Genomic DNA, 24,742 nt, shown 5'->3' on the forward strand with positions numbered 1-24,742 from the left:
GCGACTTTTAGAAATAATGGAATCTTTGTAGTTTTCTTTTTTCATACAAATTAAATACTGCTATCAATGTAGGTACGCCATCCTAGAACACAACTGACGCCGTGTTTACATTGCTTCTTCAAATAAACTTAAACGTGTAATAAAAATTAAAAAATATATTTTTTAAAAGTCGCTGAACTAATGATGAATGTGTGACAGGCCACACCCGGTATATGGGTCATAATAGTTTTAATCTACCGTTTTCACAGAAATGTCAAAAAAGTGTGAAATCTATATATATAAAAATAAAAATCACTAAAACTCCCGCTGAAACTCGAGAACGGCTGGACCGATTTGGCTAATTTTTGTTTTGAATTATTTGTGGAAGTCCAGGGAAGGTTTAAAAGGTGAGTAAATATGAAGAAAACAATGAGGCAGTAGGTACGAAGTTTGCCGGGTCAGCTAGTAAAACAATAAATTTAAAAAATAAAAAAATCCGACTTCCTTAAAAAATACTATCAAGAAGAAAACAAGTCTAGTGGGCTAGAACTCTGTTAAGTAGCTAACTTAAAGTTCAACAGTCGGGACCCATTCAAATCAAAAATGACCAGCTCAAAAATTCTTCGTAAGTACCTAATGGGTCGCGACTGTTGAACTTTGAGTACTTGTTTTCTTATTTTTTATTTTTTAAGGCCGTCGGGTTTTTTGATTGTCTTTTTGCACGCTAATTAGATGTAGGTAACCCAATATTTTTTTTTTCAATAGGTAATATGTAATAGTTAGCTAAAGGTACAGTTTAAAGTTAGAGGTAGGTACCTAATTACGTGTTATTCTCGTTGCTAATATATACTTACAATTTAAAACCCACAAACTGAGACATGGATGCACAGAAAAACCAGAAAAAGAGACCAGCTCTGGGAATCGAACCCAGGTCCTCAGCAATCCGTGCTGCGTGCTATAACCCCTACAACACCACTGGACAGGAATGTAGACACGAATTTTTCCTATGCATTACATATCTCAGGTTGCTTTTTATCTACTACGCTACTTAAGCAGCAGCACTAGCGACATCTATGTTCCGCTCTCATCGAGAGACGTCACATTCTTTCGGAAGTAACCGCTCACCCAGACAAGATTGCTGAGAACCTGGGTTCGATTCCCAGCGCTGGTCTCTTTTTCTGGTTTTTCTGTGCATCCATGTCTCAGTTTGTATATTCGATATGGTTTCACGGGATACCCGTAAAACTAACAAAATTTGGAGTTGAAATAAAAAATACAAAAATACTCCAAAAAAATCAATGATAATTTAAAACCCGTCACATAAACATTCTTTCGAAAGAAAATTTTGCATTAAGTTTGTTGACATATATAAATTCCTTACTTAAAATTACATTGCAACATCATACAACAAATCAGGCATAAGACGATTGTGCTAAATAAAGTAATTGGAGGAGTTGAGTGTCATTTATCGGCGGTGTATACAGTAAATAAGTTCATGAACATAAACCAGCTCACAATAATGCAGTGTGAAATAATGTTGCTACTTTGTACAACATTTGGACTGGTTAAGAATTTTCCGATTCAAGTACTCGAATACGTTGATCCAGCTACGGGTGATCTAGAGGTGTTTGAAATAGTCAATGAACCAGACTATGTGGATTTTGAACACAAACAAGTTAAGAAATCGATATTAAATCCGTGTGTACAGTCCCAAAATGGTGAAGTGATGTGTTTCTTTCAAGATCAGGAACGTAGATCTCAATTCGAGGAAAACCTAAAGTTGTCAAATTTACCACACGCTGAAGAAAATTTTGGAACTATTGATCAATCACAGTGGAACAATCAAAGGCCAGACTACGATCAAAATATGCAAAACTCGGGAATGACCTTTGAAGAATATCCTTTCTTTAATCCGAGTCCAATAAGTTTTAATCCGAGTTATCCAAGTCCTGTATCAAATTATAATACACGTATCCACGGATTGGCACCTTCTGAAGATAGTGCACAGATATTCAATAGTAACATTTATCAATCTCAAGATATGCTGCCTTTGAATCTTCGGTTGGCGAGAAGGACGTCCAACTACGATGAGTTTTTGGCGCAGTTGGCTCACGACGCTATGATAAACAACATTCTGCCCACTATGCCTTACGTGAGGACTTCTGAAGGTTACCAAGTGCCTTATGGATCACGACAAGCTATAGCGCTGTATCCGCGTGCTGGAATCCAAAGCTGTGCCCAACCGATTCTGCTCGGATGTTCTCCATCCATCTTTCAGGGCAGCTTAGTACCTCGGTCACATTCAACTGGTCATCAATATTTTGTAGATCAAGCGCCGCTTCAGTATGACTCTGGTCATGTAACAAACTATAAACACGGATACGATAAAGTTAAACCAACAGCTATCCTGCCTAATCAAGATTATCGTAAATTAACTACTTTGGTTTCGGACAGGAAAATATAAATTTTAAATACCTATTCAAGTTGCTATGTATAAAAAATAATTAGGAATCAGTGTAACACGTATCTTAAGTATTTCATAATGTCTAGTTAGCCAGTGTTTGTGTTTATTCATTAAAGTAAGATAATTATTTTGTTTAATTTTAATGAAATTTATTTTACCCAAAAACAAGATGATGCATTCCACGCTCATTCTCTAGGCAGCAGGGCTACTACAAAACTCGAAGTTCGTGTCGTGCGGTCCCTCTGACACTTATACTATTTAATACAAGAGCGACAAGAACGGTACGATACGAACTTCATGTTTCGTAGTAGCCCTGCAGATGTTGTGCCTGAGGACCGAAGTCCCGAAGAAAGAGCGTCGGAGGCTGTTTTTATGTGTCCAAGTGGAGAAACTTCGATAGTGCCGATGCAGGATGTTGCAGTTGTTTTGTGTCACAACTAGTTTTTTACAAGCTTTTATTTAGCTTCACCTGTCCCGTTGTCTACCTGCCTGTAGTCAAATCTTGCAAGTTAAATTCGACCAACTTCCAGTAGTTGGATTGAGTTGTAATTTGGCATACTTATGTAAATTACGTGACAATACAATAATCTGGTAGTGACATACTGGCAGTCCGCAGGACGGAACTCTTCAACGGTTAATAGTATCGACTTGAAATTTGGTATGCAAATGTAGTTTGGGTGACAATGCAAGTACAGTCAACAAAAAGTACAATCAGAAAAAATCTTGTATTAAAAATTATTTTTTTACCAAAAACTTATTTTTATGTAACAGCAGGCAAACGTGCAGACGGTTCACCTGATGTTAAGTGATTGACAAGATGGCGCTAGCAGTCGCTACACTATCTTTACTTTTCTTTACAAATTTTACTCTTAGCATTATCTCGTAGCGTCAATTGTACCAAGTTACTATAAAGGTCTCTACCCACTACACCGTATCATGCCATGACCGTAATAGGAACGTGCCAGAAATGTTTACTTAATGTTTAGTTGTAAGTACTTTTACTGTAAAACAAAAAGATAAAGCTATCTTAATGGTCTCTTTAAATAATGAAAAAAATATATAATTGTTCTTATATCGCTAGTAATAAATTAAATATCGTTTTCAGATCAAAATGAGTATTATTTTGAAGACCGGTTTTGTGAGTATCACTCAATATAAAATTTCAACCACAAACCGTTTCATAAGGAAAATTGTTGGTATTTGCTGGACATGTCCGGGATGTAGAGGAATTAAGAACAAAACAGGGACAGTGTTCAATAATTCAAGCTCGCATCATAATAACACAAACATCTATTACTAAAATTAGGTAGTTAAGTCTAAACAAATTGCTTTGTAAATGACAGATTCATATGAGTATGACAGATGACCGAGCCTACATTATTTCTACTTTTGGCCACTATGAGCGCTGCGATAGATTTCATTACCCCCACCTAGTACTTCGCACCCAGCGAATAGTCTCATACTTTTCAATTCAAAGAATATATTATTGCCTGACACGTAGCAATTACGGTCATGGTATGATACGGTGTAATGGGTAGACACCTTAACCATAACCAATGTCCAATCAGTCAGTAAATCCCAACATTGAATGACCAAACCAATTTAGAATTTATTTAGGTTAACCCTTCAGGATTTAAATTCAAATTCAAATCATTTATTCAGTAAATAGGCCGCAATGGGCACATTTACACGTCATTTTTTAAACTACCAGTACCAGGTCTTTCGGAAAAACATCATTGCCAAGAAGAATGCGCCGCAAGTAACTTAGCAGTCATTTTTTCAAAATAAAATAATTACAAAGAAAATACTTAAAAACTACAGTATAAAATTAAGGAAAAAGTTACAAAAAAGAACAATTTGAAAATTGTATGTTTCCCTGTTTGTCGGCAGATGCCACATCGTGTCCAAAAGGAGAGGTTATGGGTTACAACCTGCAGTGTGTGCGGCGCGGGCGCTTCGGCCATGCCAACCGATCTTTTTGGGAGACGTATGTCAACCCCGACTAGAACTTTCAGTTACAACCTCATTAAATACTTCGTGACATTTGAAAGTTTCTGAAATTTTTATTCACCCAACGAACTCACTAAAGGTACTGTTACACATGTTCGTTACTAGCATGCTAATAATAAGCATGCTTATGAGCGTGCGTCTCTCAGTCAGAGATGTAGGCTATTATCCATATCCAACTTTAACATGTATACCTATACACTCTATTCTGCGATATGGCGTGACACTGTGGGGTGATCTTCTGATGTGGATGTCATTCTTTTATTGTAAAGAAAATGCATAAGAGCTATATTTGAACTCAGACAGACAGATTCCTGCAGACCTATTTTCGATGCATGCATATTTTTATTTTGCGATGTCACGCTAAGGAAATGTATTAAAAAACCTATACGACCTCAATATCGCAACAAATATGTACCGATGGCGAAATTGTCGCTTGTAGCAAACAGTTATATCCATCCATACTATGTGTGTTTGTCCGTCTTTCACGCCGTAACGGAGCGACGAATCGACGTGATTCTTGGAATAGAGATAGTTTATGGGTCCGAGAGTGACATAGGCTACTTTTTATCCCGGAAAAATGTACGTGTATACCATCATCAATTCAGTAGATTTAAGATATTGTTAAAAAACTGGCTGGTTGAAAAGTGTTTCTATAGTGTACAGGATTTTCTAAACTATAAAATAATTAGATTTAGTTTTTATTTTGTTCCATTTCGCATGCCTTATCTGGTAAATTTTAGTGAAACTCAATGTAATTTATGTTATCTTTTTGTACGTGAAATCAAGTGAAATTAATTCATTTGGATTTGAATTTTTAACTGGTAAGGCCGTTTCACCACCACCGTCGTCAACCGTTCGTCACCAAGAGTGAGATGACAGCGAAGCGAAGTAGAGATATAGTTACTTTACTCTAAGCCTAAACACTGTGTGTGTGTGTGTGTGTGTGTGTGCGTGTGTGCGTGTGTGCGTGTATGTGTACGAGCGTGTGAGTGCGTGCGTGTGTGTGCTTGTGTGTGTGTGTAGCTAAATTCAGCGCGCAGAAAGGCTCCTAGATAGGAGGTTTTCAGTCTCGTCATAACCCATCTTACTTAACCATATCCATACTTACTCACTATCTTATATACTTAGATCTTTCAATTATACTTGATATCAAGTGTTCTGAAAATAATTCTCGATTAAATCGGTAGGTACATTGTTTCCAGACAACAAGACGGTACAAAGTGCCAAGTAAAACAAAATGATTCGAGAAATAACTATACGATAAGTCTAGTAACAAAGTAGCGATACGAATTTGACACTCGGGAATCTTTTCACTATGCAGTTAGATAATGTCGGGAATCATCATGCCGATTCGCATAAAGCTGAATCTTTTTACGAGAAACACTCCTCTTTGATATAAATATACTTAGGTTATAGACATACGAGTGTTTCAACGAATTGCACGTTAAAGCATATCAAACAAATTACCTTGAACCCGGGCTGAAAGTTGTTTACTATCCGATTGTTAAATGGATGGAAAACTGCGTATTTTAATTCTAGGAATAATATAATTCTAAGTAGACTTTATCACAATTATTGTGTAAAAATATAGGTAGGTACTTAAACAAATTATCGTAAACAAAATGCATGAGGCGACACTCGATACACAAAGTATACCAATCAAGAATAATCTGCATGAAGTATCTATATCTTCAGGTTTAAGTATTTATTGATTGAATGGAAAGTTTGGTCGATGGACCAATTTCAAATTTCCATTCATTATTATGTTCTTAAAAATCGTATGTATTGTTTAGGCAATTTTGCGTAACCTCAGCTTGGACTTCCTCTAAACTTCTAAACCTTAATTTAAGTATGCGCGTGGGTTAGAATAATGTTTTTTATTAGTGGAGTTTCGCACGATTTCGGGTTTTCACTTCTTACAAAATAAAATATATAGGTACAGTCGATCATGAACATGTGAGCAAAAATTTGTTCAAAAACATATGAACACTAAGATTGTTTTTTTGGAATCTTTTTGTATTTTTTACAAGCTGAGATATGAGGTGCATAGGAGAAATTCGTGTCTGTATCGTTGTCCAGCGGTGGTGTAGCGGTATAGCACACGGCACGGAATGTCGAGGACCTGGGTTCGATTCCCAGCGCTGGCCTTATTTTTCTGGTTTTTCTGTGCATCTATATTTCAGTTTGTATTTTCGATACATATGAACACGCTTCTACGCCGTTAACAATAGAGTCGTGTTCAGATATTTTTGATAAAATTTTTGCTCACCAGTACCAGAGCTCATGAACCTTACGACTTTATCTTGTCATAGATTACACGAATGGTCAGTGGAACTTACCTCCGTATCGTATTTAACTAACGCATGGTACTGTTTCCTTTCCATAAAAACCACAGTCTCTGACGTAAGTATTGCTTGAAAATCCCAAATACGCAGACAGCTTTGCGTCAAAACGTCCTGTGTCAACAGTCTGCTTGGCACCTGGGAGAGATCGCCCCACCAACTGTACAGTTTCTGGGGGGCGCCACTGTGTTCAAAAGCTGATATAAAAGTATTGAATTTAGTTAGTTCAAGCTTTATCCACCTGAACGAATAAGTATGTCACATTTATTGAACCTACTGAGAAAATGACTGACGTATGGCGGAGTGGCGTAAGTACTACAGTTGAGATAACGCCACACTATTTAAAAGGACTCCCGTAATAATGAAAATTCATAAACAAATGTAACGGGTGATAGTACACACGTCCTTTTATAATAAATAGAGCTTAAAAAAATAAACAACAATGACGAAGCTAGTATTGTTGCTTGTATCTATCCTTGTCATTTATGCAAATGCGAGGCATATACACCACAAAGAAAACGTAGAAGATAAATGGGAGAATGAAGTCCAAGAAGTGGAGGAGAGAGCAGCGATCAAGAAAGAGAATACGGATGTACCAGTGGTGCGTAGCTTTTCTTCTAGTTGTTTTACGAAATTTTGTTGTAACCCTATGACATAGATTTTGCTTTGATTTTAGGTTCCTATGCTCAACCAGTTTCTCAGTTTCTCATAATATGACTATAATGTATCAATGTACCTACATAATTTCAGTTTTAAACCTAAATTTTAACAGAAATGATCTCCTAGACCATAACGTTTAAATCTTTACTAAACTTATTATTTCCTCACATCCAACTTGTTAATTGGCTTTCCCAATCAATGATATCAATACCATTACTAGTTACCAAATTTGCCTTACGTCGTCCGTATACTATTTTTTACCGAGCCTTACCATTTATATGCCAAAACATAGAGTGGTTTATTGTTGTGTAAGTATGATTTACTTGCCTGTTCCATCTAAAACTTTACCTACATAGATACTTAATTATTCTTATCCATACATTTATTTCCAGGACATTATCCGCAACATCAAGCCAAATCGCTTCGTCCCCATCAATAACGCCATATTTTTCATGGGCTACTTGCCATGCCAGGATGGCTTCAAGAGAGACTTCATGGGCGTCTGCAGGGAAGTTTGGGACTAGTGCAGGTCCAGCTTCATTGTACTTTACCGCCTGATCAAGAGACTCATTATGTTATTTGGTTCCAAACATTCTTTGATTATTTATCTGGAGCGTCCATTAAAACTGGCCAGATACTAATATACCTAATTAGTTAAATTCAGAAATCTTTAGTTAAATTTTGTAATCGGCGTACCTATCGTAAAAGCATCACTATTTGATTAGAAATCAAAACCATAGTTAACAAGAATCGCTTTAGTCCTCGTATCATTTAATTAGTGTTCACAGTTATTTCTTGATTTGATGACCATATTAAATATCGTATTTTGAGTTTCCAGGTATGATTTTTCATTGAATTGTGAGTACCTAAAGTTAAAATTGTTTGAGATGTTTTATACAATTTAACGACGTGTACATTCTGTTTTGTAAAGTTTTTATTTGTACTTTTAATATAACTATTTTTGTGATATTAATGCTAAGATTTTGTCGGTTCTCTTACTCGACCTCGTATATTTCATATAGGTACATGTACTTATTATACGAAGTTTAGACGGAGAGTTGTTGATTTTTATTATATTATTATCGCTGTCGTTCGTGTATCATGGACAAGGCTGAAAATAGCTTTAGGTATCAATATAATATTTGATAAGATTATTATGAAGGGCTACTGAGTACTTAAAAGAAAGCCTTTGACTTTTTATCACTAATATCATTGATATAAAATCTTTATCAAATGCAGTGCAACATTTTGCAAAATCATCCATCATTGAGATTTTAAGCATGAGGAGTTTTTTTTAATAAATAATTATCTTAAAAAATACAGAAATTTATTTTATCTTAACAACACAATACAATAATATGATTAACTTTCATTTGATTCAGTAACACGTCACAATTTACAATACCAACAAGAAAAAGTTTTTACACATAATTTAAGTTTAGAAAATATAAAAAACAAACGATTATTAAAAATACTAAAAACGAATCACAAAATCTACAAGAATTTAGTTAATATAAGCTCTACTTACACGAAGACTCTTACAAGTCTAGTTGTTCACCTACAGGTCGATTCAGAAGAGTTGGCGCGAATGAATTGAAGGAGTGAATGATAATGTCTTTGTGTGCATCATTAAATACAGGTCTCGTAAACCCACCGAGACGGTGGGTTTAGACCAAAAGAACATAGAGCTAGAACTAGAACAAGAGCATTCTAGCGAGCTTCCAAGCGAGCTTTCTAAAGACAGAATAACGAAAGAATGCTCTACGTCTGTTTGTACTAAGAAAAATGGTAGAGTGGGGATACAATGAGCATTCGCTCGTTTGGTCTAAACCCACCGTAAGACCACATCAAATTTTGTTCATTAGAATTTGAAACTTAATGTCAATTAGTGAAGTTAGACATTACTTTTGTTGTATATCCTTAGTACGTTGAATCTTACGAGGATAATCAGTATTATATACTTGTTTATAAAATATTACGAGGCCCCTGTATATGAACTCACACAGCGACTAGTGTCATTACTTTCATTCAAGTCATTCGTGCCAGCTCCTGTGAATCGACCGCAGCATACTGTCCGTATAAAGTAAGTAGGTAAAGTAAAGTTGGGGTTACATGAGCGAGGCAGGAGGCAGTGTCACGGCCCCGTGGCCGGAAAGGGGCGAAGGAAGTGATGCAACCCCCCGGATCCAAGCCCCGCGATCGCAGCAGAACGACTCCACGTTGTTCAGGGCTCGCATATAGATCGTTGTGACACCTCCTGTAGACCCAGTAAGTGTAAATTTCAGAAAAATAATTATTTAAATTACTCACAAACGATTGCTGGGGTTGTAATAATTAATTAGCTGACCCGCGAACTCGCAGTCGCAATCGCAGACACGAAGTTGCGGGTGAGTATAAAGTAATTGTTTATACATGTATACTTAGTTCATTGAAAGAAAGAAACAAAGAAAGAAAATAATTTATTAATTGATATGGACCTTCGCAAAGTTACTCGTACTCCTGCCTGATTTAATAAATTACTCAAATAAATCAATGGATGGATGGACTGACGACATCGTGAGAATTGCGGGTAACCGGTGGCTGCAAGTGGCGAGTTGTCGTTCATTGTGGCGTTCTAAGGGGGAGGCCTTTGTCCAGCAATGGACGTCTTCTGGCTGATGATGATGATGAAGTTAAACTTGGTGGTACCGTGGTACGTCACGCAACAGTTCTTTAGTTACATCGTCCAATGTAGCAATTATTTTGTTCAGTTGGTAAAGGGTGAAACAAAATATCAACGAGACAATTTTTCTACCAGACCTCCTTTCTGCCAATACCGGTAGGTATTTTAGTTTAACCGTGCATTTAATGCGTCAAAATATCGGAACTTCAAAAGTCCGTATCCCGTAGAAAATAAAATATTTGATTGTGTGTTACGGTTTTACGCTTATTGTACGTAACCGATCATGAAAAATTTTATATGGAGATAGTTTGAGACCCTAGAAAGGCCATAGTTTTCATTACCTAGGGAAAATAGTACAAATTCCGCGAGCGTGCGATATAAACGAATTCTCCGCAGACAAAGTCGCGGTATTACAGGTAGAGCGCAGTTTTGGCGGCATTAGACTGGATATTTCCTAGATAATAAAGAATTTGAAAAAAATTTTGACTTTAATTTTAAACTAAAGTCTTTAAGGTACAGTAACTATACTCGTAAAGAGATCGATAGGGCTAATGTTATAAAATCATACCTCGTTCAGTCAACATATTCAGTCTGTACCTACATATTATTTACAGTGGCCGAGCGGTGTCTTTGTAGTCGACTGCACAAAAGCAAGTTAAATCGATTGATCTGATCCGATCTCCCCATCGGTTATGCACTTATATCAAGTAATCGATAGATAAAGCTGGTAGACACAATCATAATAATATTATCAGACGGTACCTTGAACATGCAGGTACATATGTTTTGACATTCAAAACAAGTAATTATACGGAATTGCACAAGGCTGCCCTATAAACATTTTGTTTACTAGAATCTATCGTCCGTTATCTAGGTTGCTTGCTTGGTCACCAATTCCGGCATGTACTCGAATTCATAAATATAATCATATTGTAAAAGCAGAATACTCACGTTGTATTAATAAAACACGCATCTAGTTAATTATGATATTTTAAGAATACTAGTACAGTCACCTGCATCACAGCCACAGCGGAGCGTACAAAAATATCTGACACGTACTACCGGCACTAGAAATATAGAGTCGTATCAGATATTTATGCACGCTTTGTTGTGGCAGATAATGGTGCTGGTGACTGTACCTAATGTAATGAATGATATTGATGTGGGTATTGTAGGAATGCTAGACGTACGAGTAGCACAGTTACTTATAAAAAATGCTGTGTACGTATAGCTCTCTACGTAGGATAATTTTAGACCAACTTGGTATACTCCATGCAGCTTGGCCCCTTCCACTAAATAAGAGGAATGAGCGGAAATGCAGGTAAGGGACTACGCGCGCCGGATTACCAAGCTCATGTCTTCTTATGCCGTGTAAGGAAGGATATCTATGCAGTTCACCATTGCGAGTTAAACGGATTCCGTACGGAGCCCAATAAAGCGGCATTAAGGTAGCGAACTTCGACAAACTCCGAAAGTAAAAAGGGACAATAGGGACCATCCGTAAATGACGTCACACATTTGGGGACACTCATTCATAATCATAAATGAAAGGGTCTAAAAAATATCAAATTGATCTGCCGTTTTATGGATAAGACAATATTAGGCGCCACAGCTTAGGGCACCATGGATGTTACGTGAATTAAGGATGAAAAGGGGTCCCCATAATAATATTGCTAAAGGTGATGCTGATAAATTTGAGCATTAACTTGTAACAGAAGAACATCGAGCAATCGCCGTTTTAAAAGTCTAACTGAAAAACGAACAGTCAAGTATTGAGGGAACGCTATATTATAAGCTTGTCAAAAATGTTATTATTCACGATAATAATAATATGTTGACGACCAGGCCAAGCGGTTAGAGAACCTGACTACGAAGCTTGAGGTCCCGGGTTCGATTCCCGGCCGGGGCAGATATTTGTATGAATAATACGAATGTTTGCTCTCGGGTCTTGGATGTTTAATATGTATTTATCTATATTAATATATTTCTCCGTTGCCTAGTATCCATAGTACAAGCTTTGCTTAGCTTGGGACTAGGTCAATTGGTGTCAAGTGTCCCATGATATTTATTTGATACTAGCCTGTTACCCGCGACTCCGTCTGCGTAGAATTCGTTTATCGCTATCCCGCGGGAACTATTCCATTTCCCGGGATAAAAACTATCTTATGCCCTTCCCCGTAACTCAAACTATCTGTGTACCGAATTTCATCTAAATCGGTTCAGCGGTTTGACGTGATGGAGTAACAAACAAACAAACAGACTTACAAACTTTCGCATTTATAATTTGTAATATTAGTGGGATTTAATTTAAAAAACGTTGGACGGATGATCGGCAATAACTCGAGCAAATACCGTCATTTTCCTTGAATGCGCGCTATAAAGCTCCTATATGCCCGCCAAACCAAAACGCTCCTGTTTATTTTGTGAGCCTATAATGTGATTGTGATATTCAGTAGAATGCTCAATTCAAGTGAACGACAAGTTTAATTAGCACGTGACAGATGGTGACTTCACTTACCGATGATGATGATCTGAGTGCCGAGGTAGGCCAGCGCGTGCCCGTGTCGAGGGATGGACATCTCCGTCTCCATTTTCCAGGCGCGCTCCTTCCAGTCCCATGAGTCTATTGCACCCACACTGCTCGCTGTTTTCTCCTAAAATCAAAATGGTAGTTTATGAAAACCGTTTGATTCTACTCATGATTCAGTTTCGCCGCCTGTTAGGTGTAATAAAAGTGATGTCGTCTATCTATTCCACTATTTACCGGGTTTACAGATATACTTATGTATATTGCATGTGGCAATAGCACGATGTTGCAATTAGTGATTACTGTTTATTATTTACTTGCTGTAGCCCGGGACTTCCTCTAAGAAGAATCCGTTTATCGCGTACGTACGCGCATGAAATAAGCAATTTTCTAGGATAAAAACTATCTCACGCCCTTGTTTTAAACTATATCCATACGAAATGACATCTAAATCGGTTCAGCGGTTTATGCGTGAAAGCTATTTAGTTTATACCAATAAACAAACTCTAATTCGCATTTAAAAGTAGTAACAGTAACTAATAAATGAGTCTTGCTGACATTATTAATGAACTTTCTTTAACGTTCGTACCTACTTGTAAAGAAGATACTGTTGGAAATTTTTCAAATGCGGGAAAATTATATTTTTTTCACGACACTGCTCGAAAATGTGGCCATAGATAACCTAAATCCAGTACCCAAAACTGCCTATATTATGTACATTTAACAGCTGACTCATTTATGGCTAGCAAAACACGACAACAATGTAACACATTACGGTAACAGGTCATATCAATATATGTATTTCATAGTACGATACGTCATTTAATTTTTTTTTCAGAATTTCCTTCCCTGCGTGCTGAAACGACAATCGGACCAATCAAAAATAATCGTCTGCTGCATGTGAAATTAAATTGCCCAATGAGAATGCGTTATTTATTAATTTTATGAGATGTTTTTTTCTTAAATGCATAATATGCACAAAATGCTTTAATTTTTTTAAGTAGGTACGAAAAAACGCCACAGCGTCGCAGCAGGTCGGACAAGACGAGGAGGGTGACACTCTTTCCCGGCCCGGATAATACCGGGATGGAAATACCGACCCTGTTTTTCGTGAACACGCCCATAGAAGCTCACGTCAGTTTTTATGGGCGTGTACACAAAAAAACAGGGTCGGTATTTCCATGTCGGTATTATCCGGGCCGGGAAAGTGTGTCACCCGACGAGGATGACGTTTTTATTTTTTAAATATGTGGTACTGGCTGTACTATAGGGCCGCTAAGAATGGACTCTTTAAAAAAATAATTATGACATAATTAAAATCATAAAGAAAAACTAAAATCGGTTGGAGCAACGCAGTCTTTGAATTGTTATTGTTTATTTTGTGATAAATGTTTTTTATTTTCTAGCAGTGGTGAAAAGCGCAATGTATTAAGTCTCGGCCAAAAGTGCAATAGATGAACACGTATTATCGAAGGCCTCCACTTCGGGTCGGCCTTCAAAACTAACTCGTTCATCTATTGCTTACTTTTCAGCCTCTACAACAATGTACTATTTTTATGAGGGTTTTCGTCCAATAACTCTTGCAAAGCATCTGCTTAACATAGTTATGAATAAATTAAGCCGCTTTGCTACGTACGAATACTTACCTTTTCAGCAACTTTTCCAGCACCACCGACCAGGTACAGTTTGTCGTTCATTGAGAACAGCGTTGAAAAACATCTCGGAAATCGAAGGCTGTAAATTTCTGTCCATCTATAATAAAATGACACTTTTTAAACAATACTAGAACGAGAATAACTATGAAGTAATAAGCATTTAAGTTCTAGTCATTATCACTAAGTTTTTTTACATCTCAATTGATTTCATATTGATATCATTATTCAGCTAAGTATCCAATTCATCAACGCTTACAAATTTGTACCATAAGTACAAACCCACTATATTTTTATTGTGCTATAGCATCGCTACCAGCATCAGAAGTTACGTTATGCTTTCCAGAGATCCCATACAATACAGTTGCATTATTCTACACTAGTCTTATGCACAAAGTTACCACGTGGGAGCGATAGAGTTTTAATCGTGACACCGTAGTTACCATTGTTTAGGCTGGGGTAACCTTAAATCGGAGATTTGTCGACATGTGTCTACCTACTGCCTGTCCTAACTTAAGATGCTCACATGCTGCGTTACATAAGACCAAATTTAAGGTTTATCAAATAGCAAATGGAGCTTATGCTCAGGGTGAAGCGGTATACTGCTCTCTAAAATAAGCATTGCCAATGTGGGTACTAGGACTGCCAAGCTAAAGTGAAACTTGGGCAACCCCCGTTAGCCGCATGAACCCAAATATATAGGTGGGCTAAAATAGTCCCAGACTAGATGCCATGGCGGCGAAATTGCAGATCCTAGCGGGATGACTTAGACATTTCTTTTTCTTGACGATTGGTCGGACTCCGCTCAAGGTCAGGGCGAGTGGATAAAATGGGGGGGTGGAGACATTTGTCCTGCAATGGGATGATATCTTTCGCATCCAATTCATTTTTCATTATTAGGGTTCCGTAGCCAAAATGGCAAAAACGGAACTCTTATAGTTTTGCCATGTCTGTCTGTCTATCTGTCTGTCCGTCCGCGGCTTTGCTCAGAGACTATCAATGCTAGAAAGCTGTAGTTTTGCACGAATATATAATTATGTAGACTATGCCGCCGACAAAATGGTACAATAAAAAAAATCAAAAAAATTTTTTTTAGAGTCTCCCATGGGGTGTTTTTGTTCTCATCCAACCTCGTTGCATGTGGTATCGTTGGATTGGTCTTTTAAAATCATCAGGGGGTTGCTAAAACGATTTTTCGATTCAGTGATTTGTTTGCAAAATATTAATCTAAACCGGAGGGTGGAAAAATTTGAAAAAAATCAGGATGGTAGAAAGTATATCAAACTTACAAGGAAAACTATAACGGTAAAGTTTTCTTGAGAATTACTAGTAGTTCAAAAGTAAATAGCAGCCTAAGGTAGGTATAAAATATACCTAAACTTGGAATATTCCGTACATTACTTATTTTTTTCGTAATGGCTATGGAACCCTATTCCGGGCGTATCCGACACGCTCTTGGCCGGATTTTCTTTCTTTCTTTTCTTAAATAATAAATAAATATAAATACAGGCAAGGGTATAAGCACTTACTCGTTGGTATTGGAGTTGTAGCACTCAACAACTTTGCAGACGGGTCTCTTCTTCTCGCCGGTCATACCGCCAGCCACCCAGATGTACTCGCGGTACTTGGTAGCGGCGACGGCCATGCGAGCGACGCTCATCGAACGCACTTCGCTCCATGCGCCCGTCTTTGGGTCGAACTTCTCCACTGAGCGGAGGACCCTGGGAATGATATAAAGCCTGATGTGGGAATTTCAGACCACGTTGCTGGAAAATCAGCACTGAGATAGGTTTGTCGTAAAAAAGAAGTTATATACAATGTTGTTTTCAGCCAGCAGTCAAGTCACTAAGGAAAAACACTAGGAGAAACGATCAGAGACGGTAATTTATATTAGACCTGTTTGCTATGGGATATTGGCCGTGATTACTTTTAATGAGCTCCCGGTATTTCTAGACATTTATCAGTGTCATGATAGTGGAAATATTCTGGTAGATACGTCAGAATATCACGAGTTTATTAAGAGTAATCAACTAATCACAATCTGCACACAGCCGCTAAAAATATGCCTAACCGTGAAGCAAAAAAAAAAACAGTCATTTATGTTATGTATGATTCTCGAGTTCAGTTTTAAGGTGACCTTACGAGTACCTGCCCTTTTTGTCCTGCCCTCCTATGGCATACAGCGCCATGCGGTGCACGACCAGGCCAAAATTCTTCCTCGGAATAGAGAGGCCAGCCTCGCTGTACCAGGACCTGGTCACCGGCTCGTAACTCCACACTGTCGATACGACCACCGATTTGCCGCGAATGTCGTCGTCACGGGGATCCGCGCCACCTCAGATCGACAATATTTTCAAATAAATATTATTGAATTTACATTGAAATGAAGTTTTCATTGGGCATGAACTAATTCATACATTATGCAGGTGACAGGGCCGCAGAGGGTAGGGCTATTCACTAAACAATTATGTAGCAAGAGACGGAGTACCTAGATATGGGTATTTTGAGGTCCTCATTAACTGGTTCAATTACCTAAGCTCGTTGTTTAAAAGAAATGAGCCGTATGATTGCGATAAATAGAAATTGGCCACTTTACAAAAACATTATATTGCGCATAAAAGAGAAACACAAACCTACTAATATTATCAAACCGAAAGTTTGAATGAATTTTTGTACGTAAATAGCTGGATTTCTGGCTACTATTCTGATATTCCTACTTGAAATTTGGCACAAGTTTTCTTCATGCAACGTGAATAAAAATCGTGATGTATTTCGGAAAACCTTATGAAAATTTAGTGAAATCCTGAAATTTTAATTGTAACCGAATAAAATCTTCTCGTAGTGTGTAAAGAAGATAACTTGTTATTCAGTCTCCATGATATTTAATATGAAATCATACCGACAAGGTAAACTCTGCCTCGTAGGAAAGCTACAGAATGGTGGTGTCTCGGCTCGGGCAGATCTCCAACGCAATCCCAAACATTAGTTACTGGATCGAACCTTTAATATCAAGCACTAGTTAAACTCTGAACATTTTGTTCTTACTGAAATATATATATTTATATATTTAATAAATATATTTTTTGTACCTGCTGATATCTTTGCCAGTGTTCCGTCCAACACCATACGTAGCGTGAGGGTCAATACCTCCGAAAACTAAAACAGTTTCTCTATTCCAGTTAAACAGAGAGCCTTCAGTAATGTAAATCTTGTTGGAGGGTCCTAGAATCGAGGTAGATAATTTATTCCTGAAAATAAAGATAATATGGTAACAATGACGGTATACTAGGTAAAACACATCATCATTCCGTGTACTTATGTTTTTAAAATTGCGACCTTTCCGACCAAACTATCATGCAATCCACAGTTTATTAGGAAAGATAAAAAAAAAACATATTTTATTTGGCATACCTTTGCTCCTCGATATAAAAGCTATCTACAACACTTTCATAATAATGATGTCGCCCTTGGCGTATCTTTCAACGGCGAAGCTTGCTAATTGCGGAATAAGAGCGAAGTTAGCTGGCTGGCAAAACCAAACTTACACTCATTATAAAATTAACCCAATATGTGTAACTTACATATTAACCCTTGCCAAGGATTCCTTGGAGTGGTTAAAGAGCGAGATGACCGGGCTGGTGGAGGTGTTCTGCGAGACGTGGATGACATTTTCCGACTACGGGAAGGCGGCGACAAAGGCGCTTGTGGCGTTCTGTCAAAGCAAATATTGACTATTTGTTACAAATTTACTTCTTTATAAAATTATATTGGTGTTTTAGTCTATTTGACTTCAGTTGTATTTGTATGAAGAACGTATACCTATTGCCAGCCAAAGCAGCAGTAGCAGCAGCTAGGTAGCTAGCTGCAACACTGTGCCTCCTTTCAGAACGACCGCACTGATTCTGAAAACCCAAAAGGATATGTTTTGAAACTATCAAATGATAACTTGAAATTCTGATGACTTTACAAATTGATGTGACAACTGATGTTCTTTGTAAGGGTATTAGTTTAGGGAGACTAGTTATTAGTAGTTATTTAACTTTTTGAACGCTAGCGGTGCCCGAATCCGTCAAGACCAGGCAAAAGCATATAGACCTGCAATAGCGACGTGCGTGCTTTTAGTCCAAATTATCTTTTGGAAATACAATGATATGGTACATAGATGATATGATAGATAACTTTTGTATGATACGGTGGCATTCAAATGGTTAAATAGTGTATTTTTTTTTCTTTAACTAGTTAGGTATCTAATCTACCTACTGAATACTTTTAAACAAGCAATTCCTGTTTTTTTTTAAAATCTCAGAAACTGCTTTAACGATTTCGATGTTGCTATGTGGGAGTTTTTGGTGGTAAAGAAGCGATTTCGCTTGATTTTATTTCTGGAAAAACGCATTATATAAATTTAGGATGAGCGAAGCTCGGTTCACTAGGTACATTTCTTATTGCTTACAGTACTTGTCTCTGCGGTGTCGTTGCTGCTATCGCTCCGATTCGTGTTAAGTTCCTCAGTAGAATCCTTTTCAGGGGGATCAAAGACTTGACCTTTATTGTGAGAACGTGCATCCTGAAAAACATATTCCTTTGGTTTAAACCTAGATCATCAAGGAATTTAGTTCAAAATTTACCTATTTCCCAAACTCGTAGCAGTAACTCTGTGTGTGCAAAAGTGGATAAGGAAGTAAAAATAAACCACGCCCAATCTGAAACCTAGTAAAGTAAAAAATGCAAACAAAATTAGCTAAAATATTTTACCTTATACACAACGCAATTAATTTAAAAAAAATCTCGTATCTCAAATCAATACGTTAACAACTGACCCTTGAAATAAATCTCATAAAGTTAATTCAGAAAAATATACTTTTTGAGGTAGGTACATACGAGCTTCTAATAAAGTAGTGACTATTTGTGGTAGCGGGGAGGAGTCAGATAAAAATGATGTAGTTTATTGATATGAACCCCGGTAGTTAACACATCAATTATCCAAAAAAAAAACAAATAAAAAAATTACATTATCCTGTTGGATCGTGCACATGTGGATCTGTTGTATTTGTTTACGTCGAAACAATGGCGTAGCTTGTAGTTTCGGCTGCTCATAGGAGAGTGGTTTGCGGTCCTAAAATAACAAAATGTAAATAAAAACATTTAAGCTTTTCCATGGTGATGGTGATAGACGTTAATAAATGAAGAGGAAGAGTCCAATACGAGTGTGTGACTATCTCTCTTTAAGCAATGCTCTCCACAGAACAACCGATGGGTCGAAGTGGGGAACTTTATATGATATTACTTAAAAGAATTGGTCGCCGCTTGTCACGATTATCAGCAGTGAGCTGAGACTGATTTTGACGAGCTCTATTGCTAAGCAGATGCCACAGTTATTGTTGTTTTACGAAAGTAATCAACATCATCATCATATCAGGCGCAGGACTTCCACTGTTAGACATAGGTCTCCCCCATAGACCTCCAGTTGCTTCAGTTGGAACCGGGCTGTATCCAACATAAATCTGTGTTTTTATCCAGATCATCCATCCATGTCCATGTGAAATTATTTGTATTTGTATGTAGTTGGTGAACGTCCTACGCTGCTTTTGCCGATCCGTGGTCTCCATTCTAGAAATTTCGGCCTGCCCATTTACCACTTCAACGAGCTAATTCGCTTGACTATTTTGGTGACCCTCGTTCTTCTACGAAAGTAATTACATGCAATAAATAATCATTCACTCGTAGATACTTGAATTTCAAATAGATGCCTACTTAAAACTACCTCATCTTTCTCTATCGAGATTTTTACAAGCTTTTACTTAGTTTTTACCTGTCCCGCTCTCTGTCTGTTTGTGAGTAATCCAATCTTGCGATACGAATTTGACCCACTTCAACGGTTCAATCGACTTAGACATACAAAAGTGGGTACATATTATGTAGGTTAAATGCAAGTACAGTCAGCAAAATAGTTGCATGTATTGAAAAGTACTTTTACAAAAAGGTTGTGCAGTGTTGTAATCCGCTAGTTTACCTCTCCTCCATGTCGGAAGTCATTACCGCCCTCATTTTTCCGTCGGTCGTACATGCTCCTCATATGCATTGCCAGCACCGCGTCATGTGGTGGCGAGGGCGATCGAGCAGGTGATGGAGAATTATTTGAATCTTGAGCCTGTGTTAAAATAATTACTTTCAGTAGTTGTACGACTGTACCTACTGGTGACTACCAGCACCAATATCTGACACTACAAAGCGTGCATAAATATTTGATTTTTAGTGTTCCAAAGCTCTAAAGGAAAAAACTGAATCCCTATAGGATCGTTTTGTTATCCGTCTGTCCATCTGTCTGTTTTTCTGTCTATCAAGATCCTTTTACTCAGGAACGCGTTGAGGTAAAAAGTTTAAAATAAATTTAAATACGCAGGTCTACTTTCACTTGAAGCAGTGAAAAAATCTAATTCCTTATATGCAATCAAAAGATATACAGTAATTAATTAGATGTTTCCATACAAATGCTGTATCTGAAAACCTAAGAGGGTAGTTCCGGTTGTCCTAGAAACTAAATTTGGTATGAAGGTAGCTTTTATAGCACAACCAATTAGAAAAGTTTGAAAACATTTTATTTTAAGAAGAGGGGCTCTGATAACACTGAATATTCATAGAGGTAGATCCCTACAAATTCATTTGGAACCCTCGGTGCGTGAGTTTGAATCGCACTTGGTCTGTTTTTCAATACCGTCCATTAGATATATTTGATACCTAATAACTAGACTTTTATCGTAGTATCTCAGTTTTCTTGAATAAAAAGTTTCTTTCGACTTTGTAACAATAATGTAGCAGGCGAAAATAAATTATGAAACTAGATATTTTTAACAGAAATCGTTTCAGAAAGTTGAGTACCTTCTTTCTATGTTCGAAGAATTCACTCATAGTGGGCAACGACTTGTCTTTGTCACCTGCAAGACCTTTTAGAGTCGCTGGTAGTGGGAAGTCCATTTTAGGCCTCCGCATTTCCATTTTGTCGGGATCCATGCGCAGGCTGCCTGCTTCAATAAACATTACTAATGTTAATTTAATGCATATTGCCTATGATAAAGTTTCAGGCTCTTCGATCAAAGGCTAATTAAGTACTCGTAGTCGTTGGTGAAAGAGACACGAAAAAACGTAATATGTTTGCGACGGTATACTCCGTCGGATTTGATCATTAATTGGTAGATAGAGTCCTAATAGTTGGACCGCGTTAAATTGCAGTTAACCATACAAAAAGACTGTCTAGAAAAAGTTCTATTGTGGCACGAAAATTATCGGATGTATTTCTGGATAGATACCTAGGGCCATCCAAGGCTAAAGTGAAGTTCTGGTGTAGAAATGTGGTGTAGATGTAGATTATGGGAACATCAACAAAGTTCCAATGATAAAAACATCCGACATAATGGTTATTTAGTTAATAGTCTACATTATTTACGGATCATTATGTGCTTTTATTTAAATGGCTGATGGATGGCAGTTCAATTGCATCAGGTAAAGTGGCGTGCAAATGTAAAAACCTTTATCTACTCGGTAGTACCATCCTAATACCCAAGTGGATGTGGGCTGACTTGAGTCATGTTTGAAACCATCTACTACCTATGTCTAATTAGTTATTTCCTGAGACAAAACTAGCGTAGACTACGTAGGTAGGTGTGACACATACGAGTACAGAATAGAATTCACCCAAAAATAGCTGAAATATGAAGAAGTCCTTAAACAATTTGATTGAATCCTCAATCCAAATGAAATTACAATCTCGTCGTTTCAAGTGAGAGGAAGGAGCAAAAATAATGTAAGTTTAAATACGGCACCTAGATTTAATTCATAGTTTCACGAATGTCGCGTGATCCATATACATACTAGTAATATATATTTTGTATTAGAACTAAATTCCTATTAATTTGGCCTTGTTACGAGCAACTCATGTACAGAATAGCACCATGAATATTGAAGCATCTATTTGTTTGCAAAATACCAGGAATGTCTTCATTTCGTCGCGGCGGTTGCATCATCGCCATTTGCTGGTACATCTGATCTTTCGGCACCATAAACTGTTCGAGGTATTTCAGGAAATCTTTGTACGTCACGTGGTTCTGCAACACAAATAAACAGCTATCGGGTTGTATTGTTTACTAAAGAGTCTGTTTAGGAAATTTACGGCTCGTGCAGACGTAAGGACGCCAGAGTTTACTTATTGACTATTGTTGACTTATTAGTAGAACGTTGTCACAAGGTTAAATTCGTGGTAGGTATTACACAAGCCAATAGAAATAAACTAGGTACGTGTCATCAGACATGTAAAGTGTAAATGAATACTCGTATTGTAATCATTGATTAGTTTGGGACTAGGTCTAGGTATCAATTCTCCCATGATATTTATTTATTATCAAACTGAATCCAAAAAATACAAAAAATAAATTTTACAACCTACCTATAGTCGGCTACAAATATATTTTCTCAAAAATGTTATGAAATGTTGCCGTTAGGTACCTCATCAAAAACTTCGTAGAAAGTAACGTAGCCTGGGGACTAGCTGCTAGTGTCCAGGAAGTAAGTATGAAATTACTTCCTGGAGAGTAACGGGTTCCGTTTAGGCTGGAAACAGTGCTCGACCGACGGTACGTCCTGACCGTACTCAGCACTGACTGTATTGCTCGAAACTTCATTCAGTGCTACGCTGACGGCGAACTGCGAAGCGTGTGTACAGTTAACGGTTGGACATATTCAGCGAAGCACTTGCGCATCCATACAATTTCATAGCTCGTCGATCGGCCGACGCCGCGCGACCGACGAGCCGGGCCGACGGCTCGACCGACTGTACGCGCGCACCCAAAAACACGCCGTATGGTCAGGTAGCTGTTGCGCATTCATAGACTAGCTACGCTGACCGACAGTCAGCCGTGACCGTTGGTCGAGCACTATTTCCAGCCTTAAATTTGGAACCCGTCACAAACAGCGCGCGGGGACGAGCGGCAGTGTTGGGTGTAGTTAACTAATATTTGAAATGGGTCCATGTCATCAATCAATCATATCACTAGCCAACGACCATCATTCATCACCATGACTAACAATCATCATCTCATCATAAATTATCACCATCAATCTCATCAATCGTCATCATCATCATCATCAATCACCGTCAACCATCATTAACATCATCATCATCACCATGACTAACATCATCATCACGCCAACCATTATCAAATCATCATTCATCATCATAAAACCATCACATCATCACAATCATCATCACAATCTAAATCACCGTCATTCATTATCCCATCATTTTTGAGAAAATATACAAGCTTCATCATTTTTAGAAAAGCCTCTATACAAGCTTCGACCTGTAATCGCCATCCTGGCATCGTATTATTGATGGCCTCACCTGGCGGTTCGGCCATCAAACGCCTACTCCTCCTCCTCCTCCTCCTCTCCTCCTCATACTCCTCTCATCTACTCTAAGGTTGACTAGTAGAGATCCCTTAAAGGATAAGTCCGCATTTGTACAAGTATCTCAAAGTTTGTCAATTGGTGTTGTTTCTTTTCTTTTGTACAATAAAGAGTTTACATACATACATACAACTTGTACTCGTCCATGCAGGATGGCACTTACTGGGACTCTGCAGTAATGTACTTACTGTATGTATTATTCACCTTTTCACTTATTGTAGGTATTTTAACGAGTTAAAAAATATAATGTCGTCAAAAAAATTTAGTGTACTGTACCTGTACTACTCACATTATTACTTTATATGAGGCATATGAGTTCTCTCGACTGTGTCATTGTTCGTTTTAACTTTAAATAAATTTATGATTTTTTATTACAAGCCAACTTCGAAGGTAGATATTATGGCAGTTGAACATATTTATGCCATGTGCCAAGGAAAACAATGTAGAATACAGGCAGTAACAGCATAGAACTCCTGCCAAGTGACTAGAATGCTGTTTATCGTTAGGTACCTTTTCTTCACCAATCCAGTTTCTTTCAGCTGGTTCGGTAAGACCAAGAACGTCTATCCAATGGTAATAATTTTCGAATTATTACCGTACCAATATTTGATGATCACATAACTGAAACAGGAAAATGAGTAAGCAAATAATTGAACATTACAAACTAAATATTGGACTTTCAAAATCTTGTGCAAAGGGAATTCCACTAAGCGAGTGATTCATGTTTTAGTGTTGTTCTATGAGAAAGCAAACAATTAGCACTTTTATAGTCTCCCCTACATACGACACAATGACGCAATTTACTATGACGTTATTCGAAAAATCTACATGCTGTGGTAGAATGTAAAGGAAAACGGGACTTAACCACGTAACATATTCTCGAAGTTTCGTCTATAGATACCAGTGTGAGCTACGAATAATAATTCTTACTTTTGTAGTGTGAGACTAGAATTAGGTGGTCTCTCTCGCCCGCGAAATAATACCTAA

General features: G+C 37.6%; 3 protein-coding genes and 1 long non-coding RNA gene across 4 annotated transcripts in view; 3 read left to right on the forward strand and 1 right to left on the reverse strand.

Moving 5' to 3' along the window:
• LOC141428019 (uncharacterized) overlaps positions 1–4,496 on the forward strand; it is a 28,194-nt gene extending 23,698 nt beyond the window's left edge. The window contains exon 2 of the mRNA XM_074087698.1: positions 4,334–4,496. Within this exon, the coding sequence (XP_073943799.1) occupies positions 4,334–4,449 (116 nt within the window). The 3' untranslated portion in view covers positions 4,450–4,496. The remainder of the gene's footprint in view (positions 1–4,333) is intronic.
• Positions 1,433–2,570, forward strand: LOC141428017 (uncharacterized). The gene has a single exon (XM_074087696.1). The coding sequence runs from the start codon at positions 1,475–1,477 to the stop codon at positions 2,441–2,443; it is 969 nt and encodes a 322-aa protein (XP_073943797.1). The 5' UTR covers positions 1,433–1,474; the 3' UTR covers positions 2,444–2,570.
• Positions 4,497–7,151: 2,655 nt separating the features above from the next.
• Positions 7,152–8,771, forward strand: LOC141428020 (uncharacterized). Its single transcript, XR_012451394.1, has 2 exons — positions 7,152–7,396; positions 7,848–8,771. It is a non-coding gene; the product is annotated as an uncharacterized lncRNA (long non-coding RNA).
• A 79-nt stretch (positions 8,772–8,850) lies between these two features.
• The window catches only part of LOC141427714 (uncharacterized), a 37,251-nt gene continuing 21,359 nt past the window's right edge, over positions 8,851–24,742 (reverse strand). Inside the window, 15 exon segments of the mRNA XM_074087309.1 lie at positions 8,851–9,712; positions 12,636–12,771; positions 14,291–14,396; positions 15,826–16,017; positions 16,445–16,631; positions 17,196–17,296; positions 17,386–17,544; positions 17,878–18,048; positions 18,110–18,198; positions 18,750–18,863; positions 19,308–19,412; positions 20,310–20,447; positions 21,176–21,321; positions 22,281–22,398; positions 24,266–24,318. Coding sequence (XP_073943410.1) covers positions 9,564–9,712; positions 12,636–12,771; positions 14,291–14,396; positions 15,826–16,017; positions 16,445–16,631; positions 17,196–17,296; positions 17,386–17,544; positions 17,878–18,048; positions 18,110–18,198; positions 18,750–18,863; positions 19,308–19,412; positions 20,310–20,447; positions 21,176–21,321; positions 22,281–22,398; positions 24,266–24,318 — 1,964 coding nt within the window. The 3' untranslated portion in view covers positions 8,851–9,563.

Source organism: Choristoneura fumiferana, chromosome 5, assembly GCF_025370935.1.
Source record: "Choristoneura fumiferana chromosome 5, NRCan_CFum_1, whole genome shotgun sequence".
Taxonomy (NCBI): Eukaryota; Metazoa; Arthropoda; class Insecta; order Lepidoptera; family Tortricidae; genus Choristoneura; species Choristoneura fumiferana.